The sequence below is a fragment of the Peromyscus californicus genome, unplaced genomic scaffold, assembly GCF_007827085.1.
Source record: "Peromyscus californicus insignis strain IS unplaced genomic scaffold, ASM782708v3 Scaffold_11__1_contigs__length_118956290, whole genome shotgun sequence".
Taxonomy (NCBI): Eukaryota; Metazoa; Chordata; class Mammalia; order Rodentia; family Cricetidae; genus Peromyscus; species Peromyscus californicus.
The window spans coordinates 33,109,646-33,127,877 of record NW_026294402.1 but is presented as its reverse complement, the minus strand read 5'-3'; the positions used below and the strand labels follow the sequence as shown (position 1 = coordinate 33,127,877).

At 36.5% G+C, this 18,232-nt stretch overlaps 2 protein-coding genes across 2 annotated transcripts; both read right to left on the bottom strand.

Moving 5' to 3' along the window:
- Nucleotides 1-3,201: 3,201 nt before the first annotated feature.
- On the bottom strand, nucleotides 3,202-4,158 carry LOC128103496 (olfactory receptor 147). The gene has a single exon (XM_052727940.1). The coding sequence runs from the start codon at nucleotides 4,150-4,152 to the stop codon at nucleotides 3,202-3,204; it is 951 nt and encodes a 316-aa protein (XP_052583900.1). The 5' UTR covers nucleotides 4,153-4,158.
- A 6,560-nt stretch (nucleotides 4,159-10,718) lies between these two features.
- LOC128102592 (olfactory receptor 143-like) lies at nucleotides 10,719-17,217 on the bottom strand. Its single transcript, XM_052726488.1, has 2 exons — nucleotides 16,270-17,217; nucleotides 10,719-10,802 (listed from the first exon to the last, which is right to left on the bottom strand). Exons 1-2 carry the CDS (start codon nucleotides 17,212-17,214, stop codon nucleotides 10,719-10,721), a joined length of 1,029 nt encoding a protein of 342 aa, XP_052582448.1. The 5' UTR covers nucleotides 17,215-17,217.
- Nucleotides 17,218-18,232: the final 1,015 nt, after the last annotated feature.

The window sequence follows — 18,232 nt, the reverse complement described above, 5'->3', positions numbered from 1 at the left end:
AGTTAGATAAAATTAGGACCATTCATCTCCTCTCATGTCAGTTTTCACCTCACAAATTCTGTCATGTATTATAGTGTTTGTGTTTCCAACACTAAAGTAAGGACCAAGACAGTAACCTTATTCTTTTATTATAAAGACAATTTTAAAATGAGTAAATATATTCTACATGTTTAAAATCCAAAAAGAGAAGGGATGGTGACATAGAACTATAGTCACTATACCCAGGAAGCTGAGGCAGGAGACAGTAAGACTCATGCCAGTCTAGGTTACAGAGTAAAGACCTATCTTTACTTTATGGAAAAATATTTCATGCTATGGTTGTTATTTTTGTGTTTTGTGGGACTCCTAATAGTGAGAGTGAGGATATCTCTGAGTCTTTTGCCTGCTCTTGGGACCCTTTTCCTCCTCCTGCATTGCCTCTCCCAGCCATGATATGAGAGTTTGGGCCTAGTCTTTTTGTATCTTGTTATGCTTTGGTCAGTTTATATCCCTGGGAGGCCTCCTCTCATCTGAAAGTAAATGGAGGAGGAGTGAATCTTGGGAAGAGGAGAGGTAGTGGAGGGACTGGGAGGAATGGAGGGAGGGAAAACTGTGGTTGGATGTACTGTTTGAGAAAAAATAAAAAATAGAAATAAATGAAGTAATATATAAACAATAAAAAGATAAAAAAATAAAATAAAAAAGATTTAAAAATAAACAAAAGAAAGAATAGTCTCAAATTTGTCTCCCAAATATGCAAAATATGATGTTTGGAATGAAAAATGTGCTGACTCTAAAAGCACAGGCTTCCAGTTTAATAATGAGGCAAACGGGAATTGTAATTTACTTCCAGATAAGACAGAGCTTTAAAAGATGTCTCCCTGTGATGGGTTGAAGGAGAAGAGCTGGAATAAGAAAGAATATACTCTATTCTAGAGAGAGAGAGAGAGAGCATCAGAAAAAGCAATGTTTAAAAAAAAACAGCTGAAAGGTTATAGAAATGTAAATGACACAGCAAAAGAAGTAAGTCATTCCAGACACGCTCTGATCATACAAAACCCTAGACGGGAGATGTTGGAGAACACAGTGTTCATGGTACTCCTCAAAACTTTCCCATGCATACTGAATATGAAAACTTCAGAAACTGACAATGAAGAACATCATGAGAGCCAGGTACATGTCTGTAACACCAGCACTCAGAAATCTGAGTTCAACCACAACCTGACTATCTAAAAGAGACCCCTAAACCAACCAACCAATCAAACAAACAGCAGAAAGCCTGATGAAAATCCACCAAAATGAGTTAAATGTGCTATTCTACCTGTGATCCTGAAGCAGATAAGAAATGTGAGATAAAAACCAAAAAATTCCCAATTTTTGTGGAAATGTATGCTTGCATGTATGCCAACAATCCAGCACTGGGGAGGAAGGAAGACCATAAGTTCAGATCAGAATGAGCAACAGAGAAAGTTCTTATCAAAACTAACTAAATGAATAAATAAACAAATAAATAAATAAATAAATAAATAGATAAGAAACACAAATAACTCTGAATGGTGTATATACTTTAATAACAATATATTAATATTGCTTCATTAATTATCACAAGTGTATAAACTAATATGTGATAATAGCAGGGGAAATGCATATATATCGTCTACTATCTTCAACACTTTTCTATGAACCTAAATCAATTCTAATAAACACCACATTGAAAAATTAATAAGAAGCTAAATGGGATTAGCAGATTAAACGCAAGAATAAGTTTTGAGTAAACTTGAAAAATCAATAAAATATTTAAGATTAAATGCAAAAAATGACTGGAAAATAGTAGAGCTGCAGTGATAAATTAGTCATCTTCAGTCAACCTACTGAATGTTTATTTAGCACCCAGAGAGGACAAAGTAGAACAGAAAAACCCCTAAAACCTATAGCTAAAGATACTTACCTAAAAATTAAAAAGTTAGATACCTAACTACACCATGAGACCCTGGACTCTTTTTGCTGTTATTGTTTTGTTTGTTTGGATTTTTGTTTGGTGTTTTGTTGCTGTTAGTTTTGATTTTTAGAGATGGGTTTCTCTGTGTAGCCCTGGCTATCCTGAAACTTACTCTATAGACCAGGCTGGTCTTGAACTCACAGAGATCTACCTGCCTCTGCCTCCTGAGTGCTGGAATTAAAGGCATGCTCCACCACCACCTGGCAGCCATAGACTCTTAATAGTATTTGAGTCTATAAATGTAGCTAGTTCTACTGAATAAAATGTTCTGCAATGCTTTCTTTAAGACAATGCCAATTGTCATTACATATTTTTAATTTATTCACTGACCTGCTAACTTATGTTGTATAAACTTTTAAAGATGATATTACATTTTATAGAAAAAAATCAGAGAATAAGATATATTCAGTATACAGCATATTAAGAAAAGTATTCAAGTTTGGGGACAAGGAGATGGCTTAGTTTGCCAAAGTGCTTGCCACCTGAGCCTAATGACCTAGGTTGTATCTTCATAACCCACACAAAACTGGATTTAGTGTTCAAGCTTCTGTAATCCCAGTGCACCTGTGGGAGGTGGAGACAGGAGAATTACTAGAAGCTCACATCCCATCTATCCTGGCTTACCACATATTGAAGGTAGCCTGCTTTGAACAACTTGGAAAATGATAGTAACACCTAATGGTGGACTTCCAGTCTTCAAACACAGCTACAGATTTTAAATATCTATAAAATGCCTCCAAATTTTAAAATATCCCAGAAAATAAAAGTCATTTTTATTTTTACTAAATATGACCTCAAATAAAATATATTTAAAGTTATTAGTGAAAATATATAATTGTTCTGAAACACAATTCATCAGTCCATGTACTTAACTGTTAATGACTATATCCTAATTTTGCTTACAGTCTACATTAATAAGGAATCATGTATGTAAATAATGAGTTTTTATTATTTTATTTGTAATTGAAAATTAAAATTCTACATATTTTGTTTATGAGGAACAATGCTACTGTGTAGATATCTACTGTGTGGGGATTAAATTGAATAAAATATGCTTCATCTGACATAATTGTAACTTCTTTTCAATGAAATTATCCATATGAATATTATAAAAACAAGTGTACCAAAATACACATAAAATTAAAAGTGAAGTAACATTGACAAGAAAAGCAATACCAAATAAATTATAGTCTTCCAATTTCTTACAGAACTATTGTTTCTAATTAAAATCTGTCTTTCCTCTGAAACTTAATCAATGATTTCTTTAATGCCACTTTAACATCTTTGTTCCTCAAACTATAAATCAGCGGGTTGAGCATGGGCCCAACATTAGTGTAGAAAACTGAAGATATTTTTCCTTGTTCCATAGATCCAGAAGAATATTTAAGATACATGAATGCAGCTGATCCAAAGAAGAGAGAAATCGCCATGATGTGAGAGCTACAGGTACTGAAGGCTTTTGATCTTCCTTGTGTGGATTTGATATTGAGAATGTTGGCAAGGATGAAAACATAGGAAATGAGGATGGTAAAGCTGGGCACTGTGATGTTAATACCCACAACTATGAGAACTACAACCTCATTGACATAGGTGCTGGTGCAAGAAAGTTGGAGGAGGGGCAGGATGTCACACAAGTAATGGTTGATGACATTGGCATCGCAGAAGGTCAGTCTGAGCATGCAGCCTGTGTGGGCAGAGGCTCCAGCAAACCCCATCCCATAAGCAGCAAGAGATATCACAGAACAAACCTGAAGGGACATGGTGACCTTATACAGCAGTGGATTACAGATGGCCACATAGCGATCGTAGGCCATTGAGGTCAACATGTAGCATTCAGAGATGACAAAAAAGAGAAAGAGAAACAGCTGAGTCATGCAGCCTACATATGAGATGGCATTCTTCTCGGACACAAAGTTCATCAGCATTTTGGGACTGAAGACAGAAGAGTAGCAGAGATCAATGAAGGAGAGGTTGAAGAGGAAATAGTACATGGGAGTGTGCAGGTGAGGATTGAGGCCAATTAGGGTGACCAGGCCAAAGTTTCCCACCACTGTGACAATGTAGATCATTAGAAACAGGTAAAAGAGGGGCAGCTGGAGCTCTGGACGATCTGTCAAACCAGCAAGGACAAACTCAGTCACAATGGAGCCGTTTTCAGCTAGCATAATTATCATTGAAAATCTAGGAGAGAAGAAAATGTTATTCATGGGCAAACCAGCTCTGTTTCTAAGCTTTTAACCTCAGCAGAATTTGGCACAATTGATGAAAGTTCTCCTTTTTTCATATGAATATATTATCACACTCTCCAATTATAAAAAATTTGAGTCACTCTTGCCTCTTTTATCTTCATAACCTGAATACCACAATAATATTCTTCTATCCCTGCCTCAGCATATGGGGATGTAATGACTGACCTGCATGCCTAGCCATTGATAAACTTAGGTGGTGGGATATGTTGTACAAAATGTACACTCTTTCATCTGGTCCTACAATTCTCATTCCTTAGTTCCATTAGACACTCTAGTTCTTCTGTGATGACCAAGAGAATTCCTGTAGGGCATCAACCACACAGATACTCCTTATAAAAGGACACTCCTCATAGTTGGTAAGGTTTCCATAGAGCTTACTTCAAGGCTCTATGAAGCTAGAAATTGATAGTAGGTATGAAGAATATCCACAGTAGATTAATATTTACCACTAATTATCTTCTTCCATGTTCCTTCACATTTTCTTCTACTCTATCCTAGTTTCACAGAGGATGGAAAAAAGTTTTGATTTCAAACCTCTATAAACTCAACAAAGAAAAAATAGTAATTTATATGGATGTGGGTTTCATTAGTGATAAAGATTTTTAATGCCCAAACTGTATTCTTATGATATATAAACTATGTATGTACATGGTACATTAGTGTTTTGTATAAAATAGAATAAATACCCCCACACACACACACACACAAAGATAGCTTTGGATTTCCTGTTACCCAGACCTATTATGGCTGTCTTACTATCAGACTGAAGAGGAAGCCAACACAACAAGGAAGAACAGGCAGGCTGACAGTAGAGCCTGAGCCTTGTAATACTGATTTGTTGTTGTTGTTGTTATTCAGTGGAATAATTTTTCTCCTTTTTACCCACAAGAAGAATTGGAGACATGAACAAAGAATGAATGAACTTACCCTTTCTCATTTCTGAACAGTCCTTTATATATGTCATGCCACCACTATCCAGGAGGTAGAACTGGCATCAAATGTGACAGAAGTGGCCAGATGTCATCACAAAATCCTGCATAACAGAAGTGTCATAGCACAGGTCTCACAATCTGGATGTTACAGGAGTCACTCAGATGTGAAAAACACTTTTAACTGGTCATTTTCCCAAACATAGTAAAGGAAAGCCACTATGTCACTCCAGAGCCACTATATCAATAGAGAACATGGCCTGCTTATAATTCTTGTGACCTGATTAGAAATCCAGGAACTGTTATCCCCTAAGGAATACTCCACGGTAATGAAATAGGAATGGAAAAAACACATCTGTGTTTAAATCCCAGTTTGTCATAGTAGGCATAAACTTTTCACCAGGGGTTATCTAGTCCACTGGGCATAGATTTAAAAAGATGTAAATACAATTTACATCATTAAAAATTTCACTAATCATCAATCTATGGGGTAAATTAGTTGTAGTAGAAATCTGTATATAGTTAAAGTAAATTTTATTTGTTATGCTCATTTTTAGTAATTTTATTATATATGAATTATACAAAGTAAGGGTTGCATTTAATAAACTTTAAACATATTCTCCTCATACTAATCTTTTTATTTCCCATCTTTCCACTCCTTTTTCTTTTTCTTCATGTCAATATCCTTTTGTATTTCTCTATAGCTCTCACATACAAAAGAAAACATGCAACACCTGTATTGTATGATTAGCTTATTGTGTTTAGCACAATGATCTCCAGTTCCATCCATTTTCAAACAAATGTAATAATTGCAATACTGTTTATGACTTAAGTAATATACCCATATTGTATACAATGTTTCAAGGTCTTTATACATGCATCAATTGATGGGCACCTCAGTGTTGAATTATACATAACTCAGACATGAAAACTGGTAATTTGTTCCTAGGCATTTCTACTTTAAAAATATATAAAATTGGAATGGCCCTTTACTTCATAACAGTTTCATTGTCTTCTATTTTTCAGAAAAATCTTTACACATAATAGAAAAAATTAAATATTTAAGATAAATTAATATTTGTGAGTAACCGTTTTAAGAAAACATGACTTCACAATTTCCACTCATACATGGAGATATACTTATGAAAAAATACATATTTTGTTTCATTTCTAGGTAAAAATTGATATGTTTAATAGATTTTAATGTAAAAACTTTTAACTTAAAATTACCTGAATACATTACCAGAATTAAATGTTCAATGATATATGCCAATACATTCCAGAGGGGTTAATATTAATACACACATAAACAGAAATTAAAGGTTTCTGCAAAACTGTATTTTAAGGCACATTATTAAATTTTTGTTATAAATGCTTCTTCCATTCAATAAGCACTCATAAGTCACTTACTATATGCAAGTCAGTGTGGGAGTAAAAAGAAAGTTAAGTAAGTGGGTAAGAGTTAAGACACAGCTCTTATTCTCATTATTATTTGTAATAGGTGAGCCAACTCTAGTTATTGGAAATATCAGTTTTCATCTAACAGAATACAGTAAGGAATCAACATCTATTGATACCCATTTGACCTAGTATGTCTCACGTTGCTTGACATAAACATCTGATGAGTGTTGACCTTCACTACAAGAGGCATATTTAAGTAGGTGGGAAAAAAATGTGACTCTCCAAAACACACACACACACACACACACACACACACACACACACACACACACACACAAATTCACACAGGGGCTTACACACAAGTGAATAAGATAGTCTTTGCATTAAACTAAAAAATGTTCTCAGAAGGGAGAAAGAATATTTTTGATAACTGGGTAACCTGTGCCACAGGTGTGTGGGATGTCATGCAAACCATATTAGGAGGATTCAATAGGAAGAAAGAAAAGAACCACTTGGGAAGGCATCCATGGTGGCTGGGCAGTAGTGCCTTGACTCCTTAGGCTGATATAAGATAAGAAAGTCAATAAAGGCCCTTAAAATTATTAAATAATAACTCATAAATGTTTTTAAAGTGATGCACAAATTCTTTTCACCTAGCTTCTTCCCATGGTGACATTACCAGTGTAAAATAACAAAAGCAAGAAACTGACATTGGTACAATTATGTTAACTAGGCCACAAATGCTGTTTAGCTTTCAGGAACTGTGTGTGTGTGTGTGTGTGTGTGTGTGTGTGTGTGTGTGTGTGTGTGTGCACGCGCATGCCTGCACTCAAGGGTCTATGCATACATACATTTGTGAAATTTAATCCTACATATGTATTCCAACAAAGCTCACTACAATTAGGATACAAAATTATTCTACCAATATAAAACAATAACCACATATAAAGTATATAACCTCAGTGCTCACATCATCATCTTATTCTCTGACAACTAATGATCTTATCATCATCTCTACAATATGATTAACTTAAGGATAATCAAGGGACTTCTACAATATGTGACCTCTGGAAACGCTCTCACAGTTTTGTGGTTTTTTGTTTTTCATTTTTGTATGGTTGCTTTGTTTTGTTTTTTTTTCATTATACATAATGCCTTTCAGCTATCTCTAAGCTGTGGCATTTGTCAACAACTTACTGCTTTAATTGCTGAAAAAAAGTCTGTTTATGATAATCCAAGTTTTCCACTCTTGTGTGACAAACATAAGAGTACTTGGTCCTTGTTTTGTCACAAGGCCTTGTATGGGGGTAATAGTGCCATACATGGACTGCAGTATCATGGTTGAGTCTATTGTCATTAGCATTTTCAAGTCAAGTGTCTCAAATTCCTCACGTTAAAAGAATAGGCAGACTGTAACCCAGTCCTGATACTGGAAACTTCATTTGGTGACAAGAGATGGCAAGTTGGAACTCCATCTCTCACATCATTTGGAGATGTCATTAGGATTCTCTTCATATATTTTAGGAAGTTTCCACTACAGTAGGTTTCTATACAACCTCTCAAATGCTCCTCAACTCTAGCTGTCTCTCCCTGCATTAGCTTCTCCTACCCACTGTTCCTTCTGTTCCAACCCTCCTGTCCCCAGTCTACCTATAAAATACATTCTATTTTCCCTCCCATGGAGATCTATGTGGTATCCCCCCCAGTTTTTTATTGTATACCTACCTTCTCTGAGTCTACATATTGTAGCTTGGTTATTTATTTGAAGACTAATATTCACATACAAGTGAATGTATACCATATTTGTCTTTCTGGGTTTACGTTTTCTCACCCAGGGTGAATTTTTTAAAGTTCCATCCATTCACCTGAAAATATCATGATGTCACTTTTTAAACAGCTGAGTAATATCCCATTGTGTAAATGTACCACATTTTATTTAGCCATTCTTCTGTTGAAGATGTCTGGGTTGTTTCCAATTTCTGGTTACAATGAATAGAGAAGCAATGAACGTATTAGAGCAAGTATCATTGTGACAGGATACTTTGGGTATATGCCCAAGTGTGGTATAGCCGGATCTTGAGGTAGATCGATTCCTAACTTTGTGAGAAACCACCGTACTGAATTCTGTAGTGACTGTACAAGCTTGCACTCCCACCAGCAATGGATGAGTGTTCCATGTATTCCATATTCTTGCCCACATGAGCTGTCACTGGTATTGCTCTTGCCATTCTAATAGGTATAAGATAAAATCTCAAAGTGGTTTTGATTTGCAATTTCCTAATGGCTAAGGATGTTGGACATTTCTTTGTTTCTCAGCCATTTGAGTTTACTGTATTGAGAATTCTCTATTTAGATCTGTACCCCATTTTTAAATTAGAATATTTGGCACTTTGATTTCGAGTTTCTTCAGCCCTCTGTCAACTACAAGGTTGATAAAAATATTTTCCCATCCTGTGAGCTTCTGCTTTGTCTGAGAGATGTTGTCTGTACCTCATTTTTAAATTGGAGTATTTGGCATTTTGATATCTAGTTTCTTGAGTTCTTTATATATTTTGGATATAAGCCCTCTGTCAAGTGTAGGGTTGATAAAAATATTTTCCCGTCCTGTGAGCTGCTGCTCGGTCTAAGAGATGTTGTTCTTTGCCTTACAGATCTTTTTAGTTTCGTGAGATTCCATTAATTAATTACTGATCTTAGTGCCCGCTCCAATGGTGTTCTTTTCGGAAAGTTTTCTCCTGGGAAAAAGTACTGGGACTGGGTTATATCAAATTGAGTTATTGGCCAATGTGGTCCTATGGATATCCACAAACAACCCAGGCTCTTGTCAAAACAATAGGTTTCTCTCCACAACTATCAACAATGCCACATTACTGAAGACAAAACCCAAACAACTCATTGTATATGGAGTGGCCAAGCTATTGCCTATATAGAACATTCACCCCTATGTTCTACTGTTTTGGGTTCTAGAGGTAGTTTGAAGTCTACCAAAAGAGAAACATACACCAACACTGCCATAAAACCTTTGATCTACAGTGCAGTCCTGCCTGCAAAATATGCTGAAGCAACATTGGCCCAAAGCTTGTGGAAGTAACCAACCATTGTCTGATTTTTACTTAAGGCCCATTCCCTAAGATGGAACCCATACCCAACACTGCTTGTTGATCAAGAACCAGAGACCTAGGGGAAAATCAAATACTATTGGGGAAAAAAAGCAGCAAAAAGAGACAAATGACTTCTAATGGTATTCTTTTATACTCATAGATCAGTGCCTTATTCAGCCATTATTCCTCTTGTAACAGATAGGAACAAATAGACCCACAGCTAGACATTACACAAAGAAAGTAAGAGACCTTGGAACACTCAGTCCTAAATGGGATGTCTCCATCAAATCCTTTCCCTCAAGCTTAGGGAGCCCAGTGGATGAGGAGGCAGAAAGAGTGTAAAAGCCAAAGGAGATGGAGGACCCCAGGAGAACAAGGCCCTCTAAATTAACTGAGCAAAGCTTATATAAACTCATAGAGACTGAAGTATCAAGCACAGGGTCTACGTGCATATCATGGCTTTCAATTTATCATTTTCATTGGATTCCTGAATGTGTGAACAAGGGAGGGGGGAGTCTTTGAGTCTTGTGACTTTCCTGAGGACTTTTCATTGTATTGATTTGCCTTGTCTAACTTCATGTAAAGTTTTTTGTTTTTTCTTATTGCATTTTGTTTTGTTGTTATCTTTTAGAAGTCTGTTCTTTTCTAATGGGGGACAGAAAGGGAGTAGATCCAGATCGGAAGGGAGGTGGGGAGAACCTGGGAGGAGTAGCAGGAGAGAAAATTGTAAACAGGATATATTGTATGAGAAAATAATCTATTTTCAATAAAGGAAAACATAGTGGAAAGGGGAATACACTGATTTTCTAGCTTTTATAATCTATCAAACACAAGTGAGCTAAAAGATGTTCCACATTTATTGTTTGTTAAAAAATAATTATTAGTTATAATCAAATCAGACAGGAATAGGGGCTTGAGAATCAAAATAACAGTGAACATGGGAATATATATCGTTTTCAACATAAGGAACCTCCAAAAAATAATATCTCTTATATAAGCATGTGTGTACACATATACATATATAATATCCCATTTGTGCTGACAATGCTCTCCCTAAGAGTCAGAGACTAACAAAATGCCAGTATTCAGCATGAGAAAACCCATTTTGATTTGTTGGTAAAGGGAGTCCAATAGACTCCAAGAGCTATATAGGATATTGCTATTGTCCTTGGTTGCCTCCAAGAAGTTGAGATTAAATCACTATTGCTGAAGACATCGTACACTACAGACACAACACTTAGAAGAAGAGGTTAGGATTTGACCAGTAAGCCTACCCCTAAGGACTAGCTTTCATAGTACTACAAGGTGCTATTTGAATTGCCAAAGAAGAGAAATAAGCAATAATCCTAGACAACAATGTCACTTATAACCACAGCAATGGTCAACACAGCAAGATACTCCTAAAGGTGAAAAATGGCACCTCATATCTAGGAGTATCTAAATGAACTTAATGTCAACTCAGTAGGAAGAAAATCATGCCTGATTCTGAAAACCTAGCCAATACCCAAAGCTAGTGAGGTCATGGCTATTAAAGGAGAACTTACTATGACCACTTTACTAAACCAGCATAAATCTTAACTGCATTCTAAATATTTATCCTTGTACCCACAAATAGGCATAGCTTTTACCATCCATCAATGAAGCTTCCCTTTGCAACAAATGAAGATTATTACAGAAAACTGCAAGTGGTCAAAATGCAGAAAACAATTGATCTTTGGTTCCCTGTCCCAATTTATAAATCTACACTACAACTCCTGCACCTAAAACTCAGGGAACATCAGGAAAGAAGGCCCAGTAAGATTATGAGCCAGAGAACCAGGAAAGCTGTTGAGAGACTGTATCCTTAGAAATGACACACCCATGATAACTCCAACAATATTTATGCCTAAATGGGACCTGAACAAAGAAAACACCATATAAATAGACATACTAATGTGGAAGGGGTGAAATCTCACTAGGCCCCACACTTACACCAAGAAATGCTGACAGTGAAAGAATTAGTCATCGTCAGGGATAAACTCACTAACTGGTTATTGAATACCAAGTAATCTGCCCTGAAATCATACACACAAGCAACCATGTGAGAGAGAGAGAGAGAGAGAGAGAGAGAGAGAGAGAGAGAGAGAGAGAGAGAGAGCTTGTATGTAAAATCAAAAGAGGCCATGAATTTAAGAAAGAATTGAAAATTAGGGGGAAGATGGAAAAGGGGGGAAAGAGCGCAATAATGTAATTATATATATTAATTAAAAAAAAAACACTGCCCCTGCTCCAGCTTAGAAGATGCAGATGTTATACAAAAATGGGCCCAGTCATGGCAACAGCTAAGTTTCACAGACCATTGGCTCTGTTGTGACCTGGTGGGACCACTAGTATCATGCAGCATGTCTGCAGAAATGTTGCTCTCAATGACAGGAAAGAAGAGTCCATCACCCTGAGATCAAGGTTACAATTAGAGCAAGCATGTTCCATCTGTGTGCTAAGAAGGATATTTCATTTTTTCTGTGCTTATTTCTTCTGAATTGAGACATTCCTTCCTCAAGAGAAGAATGTCCTAAGACTCAGCGGAGATCACAAAACTTACAAGTCCCCTCCTAAGATGATATAAGTCACAAACAGTTTCTCAAAGAAGGGGGACTCTTTGGTAAGTCTTGCCTGAAAGTTGGACGGGAACACTAGAGAAGCAGCTTTGGCGAATCACCATTCATGTTGGGTAGGTTTACAGTGACAAGGCTGCCTTTAGTTTTCCCATGCTCTTTAAGTAACCCAAATGAATCTATTGCTTCATCAAGTTGTACTTGCGTGGAATCCTTTCATTTACCTCTTTTGGATGAACCCTTTAGGATCAGTAGATGTTGAGCCATGTAAACAAAAAACGTCATGTGGCTAAACTATACTGAAGCACATCTACCATGAATTCATTCAAGGTAGTAGTAGAGGTTTCTTAGCCTGCCTTCCTCCACCACAGGGGCAGTGCCTAATGGTGAGCACCTGCTCTGCCACTTAGAAGAACAGATTCTACCAGCAACCTCACTGTGTTTTATCCCCCTCTATCTTTGACTGCTGTCCAGCTATAGAAGGACCCTGCTTCAGCTGTTATACTGAAGCAAGAAGTGTCATGTTATTTCATTCTTATTCCTGACAAAGCCATGATTTGCTTGTAAGACAGACCAGCTAAGTTTTGACCTCACCAGAGACCTTTCTAGGCTACCATCTGCCAGGGTAATGAGCTTAAATTCCAACTATGCCATCATATCCAACTGGTCTAGGATTAATTTCTTCATTGGAGATGCATGTGATAGTTTTGAAATTCTGTACTATCTATTCATGAAAGAGAAGGGGTGAGAACTGCAGAAAGAAGTATCCCAGATTTATCCACAGGTAAGTTGATGTTGAGAGCACATCAAGTGAAGAATTCAGTAGCATTTAACTTCATTTGAGTGACGTATTGAACTAGATGGTAAAACAGACACCGTTCCATGAGTACCAATACACTAAACTTCTGAGATTTCTCACTTCATGGTTTCTTTGCCAGTTCAATCCAGAGATATGGCCATTTATGTTGACAGTGCCTATTCTTTGTTATTCAAAGTTATTAAGCTTTTACCCCAAAAATGACTTAATATGATTTTAATAAGTTAATACCAGGTTTGACTTACTATGTTAATTTTTTAAAACTATGTCTATACCTAATAATTTTAGTAATAAATATTATTAAATATGAATTTAATTTAAATATTAAATCATTTCATTTTCCTACATCAACAAAAGCAATTAAACTTTTAAATAAGCCCATTATTCTGAGGTGATGGCTCAATGGATAAAGCACTTACCATGTAAGATGGAGGATTAGAGATCAAATCTGAGAATCCACATAATAATATCCACAGGTGGCTACCTCGATCTGCCTGTAATTGCCACACTCAGATGAGAGACGAGGAACCCTTGGAGCAGGCTGACTATCTAGACCAGCTATATTGGTGAGCTTTGCAATCAATTGAAAACTACTAAATCAATGACTAAGTGAATAGTGATGGAGAGAAACTCCTGATAACAACCACATGCACATGCACACTGTGTGTACACACATTCATATGAACACCACACACATGTGAAGATGGAATAAATAAATAAATAAAAATGTCTATTTGATTTATAAAACTGAGCCAGGCTATGTTCTGACTTGTTCTCCCCCAGTCTAAGCTGCTGTCTACAGAAGAATACTCAGTGATGCTTTGCATCTTGAACTTATGACTCAACACTTAATCTTTATCTAAGTAGACTTACTTTAGGTTTGAATTTTACACACCTGACCCTGTATCCTTAAGAAACATTGCATGTCTACTATAATACATATATATGAGTAGATTTCAAACCATTTTTCACAAGTCTGATTATTCATGTGCAGCAAAGAATACGGCAAAAAACAAAAATATAAAATATATGTGAAAAGTCAACTTTAAGCAAACTTGCTAATTATACAAACATGAATAATAATGCTTAATTCTAGTACCAATAATTTTATTCAGATTGATTGAAAGATTTAACTGGAATAAGAATTTCTCAGCCTATATATCCAAACAAATATTTTAGAACTTTTCAAGTATCATGATCTACATAAATAAAAGAATCACACTTTAAAGATCCAAGGAAGACATAAACACTGTTTTTTATACTACTGCCTCAGAACAGAAACACTCCTGGTGGAAAGGGGAAGGCTCCTGATATTCAGTACACACACAATATTCATAAAGCACTGCCTCAAGAATATGTTACCAGTAAACAGTTCCTGAGAAAACAAAAGCCTCTGTGTAGAACTGAGTGTTTATCAATGTTGAGACTTGAGTGAGTCATTAACCATACTGGCTAGGGCTTATCAGTGATGCAGCTACACCTGAGTCTCCCATATTCCTGTCAGACCCTGTGAGCAACCCCAACCTACTCATAGTTTCACCAGGATTGACTTGTGTTCAATCATTTCTTTGGTCTGTTGTTGGTATCCTAAGTAGACTAGTTGGAAGCTTATCCTTTTGTCCCCAGAAAAAGTCAAAAGATGTAGATGGAGGACTCTCTGTTCTGAACTGTTTTGGGTCCTGTGGACACACACACACACACACACACACACACACACACACACACACACACACACACATGCAAATGCTGTACAATACAATTAACTATTCTTTCTGTGCTCTACCTAAGTCATTTCTCTCTACAAATGAATATGTGACATATAACAGGCTCCTGAAATATATATTTAACTAAGGGAACATGACTCATCAGAAAAGCTTACTAAAGCTCCTCAGTCTCAACATCCTAGAAAAATGATCACCAATCATAAAGAGATGAAAACATTTATTACTCTGTCTCCCATGCCTGCACTGCTTTAATGTGAGGTTTCTGTAGGAATTTGTGTATTTTCTAGTTGGATCTCAAATCTTTGCATTATGGCATCATGGCTGAGTCTATTTCCTGAGAGAACCCCAACATCTGAAATCACTATGAAATAACTCTCTAGAAATTCTTTTTTTTTTCCCACAATTACCTACCCTTGCATTTCTTCATCAAATCCACGATGGGTGTGAATCTAGTATCTGATTCATATACTGTGTGGCCTTAAAAAGGCATATAAACTATTTCCTTATCCAGATAATAGATACATATAAAAATAACAGTATAGATTTATACATTATTTTTGTCCCTGAGAGTCAAACTCAAACAAAAGCAGGTATGCACTTTATCCCTAAACCTTAAATCCAGCTGTGGTTTTGTTTTTATAGGAAGCAGATTGATTTTACAAAACTGCATCCATCATATATATACAACAGAAGGAATAAATAGTCCTGTGTTCTGTATCCAGGAATGTGAATATGTCACTTTAAAAAAAAATCATAGATCAATCCTTGTACCATAGAAAGACAGTAACAATTTCAGTTCTATTCAAAACTAAATATTAGATTGTCTATGTATTGTGGTGGTTGATTAGAGGGATGAGGCTGATTATATCCTCAGAGACTTGCAAAAATCAAATGCTAAAATAGTAAAGAATTTCATTATAGATATGAGATTAGAAGTCTGACATAAGAAAACCTCTCTGAAGGACCTCAGATAATCTTGAAATTTGACAACTATGTTATATCTACATCTTTTTCCTTCCTTATCTCATCTAAATTTAGTTAATGAAACTCCATGTTGTCTCAGGAAGAAAACATGCAAAGAAAACCAAAATTGTCTCAGAAATGGAAGAAAGAAAGAAGTAGAACATAAAGAATACACTTCATGAATTTCCTTGAAGAGAAGGCACACACCAAAAAGCCATAGGTATTATTATCTTTAGGAACAGAAAGACAGGAGAACAGAGTCTTGATCTGATACAGGCAATGAACAACATCTTGGAGCCATAGTAAAGATGAAAACAACTCAAATGGAAAAAAAATAAGACACCAGAGTAACATCTCATAGTGGCAGGATGAGGGATTATAGTAGAAATCTCCAGACTCTAGGTAGATGAGAAGAAAACAGAACAGGAGAAATGCAATGAGAAAGACAAAGAAAAGAGAGGGACATATCAAAGCAGTGGGGCAGGGATAAGGAACCATCACTGTTCATTCAGCTGTGATTCTCTTCATGGTTTTCTTCACAGCAAGTTTGACATCTTTGTTCCGGAGACTGTAAATGAGAGGATTCAGCATGGGGACCACAAGAGTGTAAAACACTGAGAAAAATTTTCCCTGGCCCACAGTCTCAGCGGATGAAGGCTTGACATAAGCAAGCAGCCCAGATCCATAGAAGAGACTAACAGTTACGATGTGAGACCCACAAGTGCTCAAGGCTTTGGACCAACCCTTACCTGATGACATATGAATGATATTGAAAAGTATCATAGCATATGAGACTAAGATAATGAGGCTAGATAAAATGATAATTGTTCCAACAACAGCAGAACTCACAAGCTCATTGACATAGGTGCTACTGCAGGAGAGCTGGAGAAGAGGGAAGATGTCACACATGTAGTGGTTGATGATGTTAGAATCGCAAAAGCTGAGCCTGATCATAAACCCTGTGTGAACCATGGCCCCAGCAAAACCCATCAAGTAAGAACCAAACATCAGCAGACCACAGATCTTAGGGGACATAACAGTTGTGTACTGGAGGGGCTGACAGATGGCCACATAGCGATCATAGGCCATGGCTGTCAGCACATAACACTCCGAATTGACAAAAAAGCAGAAGAAAAACAGCTGAGTCATGCATCCTCTAAAGGAGATGGTGTTCTTCTCCAAAACAAAACTCATCAGCATTTTGGGAGTACAAACAAATGAATAACAGAAATCAATGCAGGACAGATTGAAGATGAAAAAGTACATGGGAGTGTGAAGGTGTGAGTTTAGGCAAATGAGATTCACTAAGCTCAGATTTCCCAGAACAGTGGCTGTGTAGTTTAACAAGAAGAGGGCAAACAGTGGCAGCTGGAGCTCTGGTTGAACTGTTAATCCCATAAGAATGAACTCAGTCACTGAAGAGTTACTTTCTCTAGCCATTTGCTTCATTGGTTGCATCTGTAATAATGGGAGTAGAAAATGACATTAACAAGTAACCCATTTTTGATTCCAGAGGCAGAACTGGAGTTACTGCTTACTAATTTGGGGGTTTAGTGAACACACAGCACTGACATACAATTTATCTTTTTTGTTCCTCAGAAAGCCCTGTTTCCTTTTCTCTCATACCCACTTTATTTCCATATATCTACAGGAAATGCATATAGAACTTCAATGTCTCTGAACATTATTTCCCCTGGTTTTCCTGGACTCTACCAGGAACTAGGGCAGTAAAGAGTAAAGTGAAATAACCCATAGGGATTTGTCAAGGCAAAGATCATTTACTGCTCACCTTTGTTACCTGGAGCCTTCCCTGCTATCAGAACTCGTGATTTCTTTCTCTTCACTGTCTTGAGAAGGTTGCAGTTAACAATAATGAAGCAGGTTATAGTCATCAATGAGATTTGCCTGTGCTATTCTAGGAGTAGTATAGGGGGAAGTAACATAATTTTGAGAACTTCACCAGAAATTTATTTTCACATATAGAAAAGAAAATCATTTTCTTCTATGTATCTCTAAAAAAATGAGAATATTCATCTTAAGACCAAGAGATCTTAGAAAATTATTAGAAATCCAGGAAATTATTCTCTTTTTTATAGGACTTCTTCCCACATTGGATGAGCTCTTGAGGGTAGATGTAGCTGAGCTTATGTTTGTATCCAGTGTCATAACTAGTGTTGGATGCTTAGAGATAATATAATTTCCCAGCAGGAGTACCTGTTCCTAAGGGCAGAGTTCTGACTGGTCCCCTTTCTCATTCTCCTCATTATACTTTGCACAACTCTGAAAGAGGAATGTCTAGGGACATGCCCACTTGCCATTTGGAACTTTCTTATGATCATAGTAACAAAAATTAGACCAGTGAGCAACATTGTACAAAACTATTGTACAAGGAGGATTTCAAATCAATATAAATTTAAATCTAAATTTCCCAGTTTGTAACTACAAAACTGCAGATTTCTCTGACACTTGTTTATAT

Coding starts and splice junctions, on each gene's coding strand:
- LOC128102592 (XM_052726488.1), bottom strand. CDS start 17,214: ATGCAACCAATGAAGCAAATGGCTAGAGAAAGTAACTCTTCAGTGACT. Junction 10,803..16,269: donor AAACCATGAAGAGAATCACA/GCTGAATGAACA, acceptor TATCCTATATAG/CTCTTGGAGTCTATTGGACT.
- LOC128103496 (XM_052727940.1), bottom strand. CDS start 4,152: ATGATAATTATGCTAGCTGAAAACGGCTCCATTGTGACTGAGTTTGTC.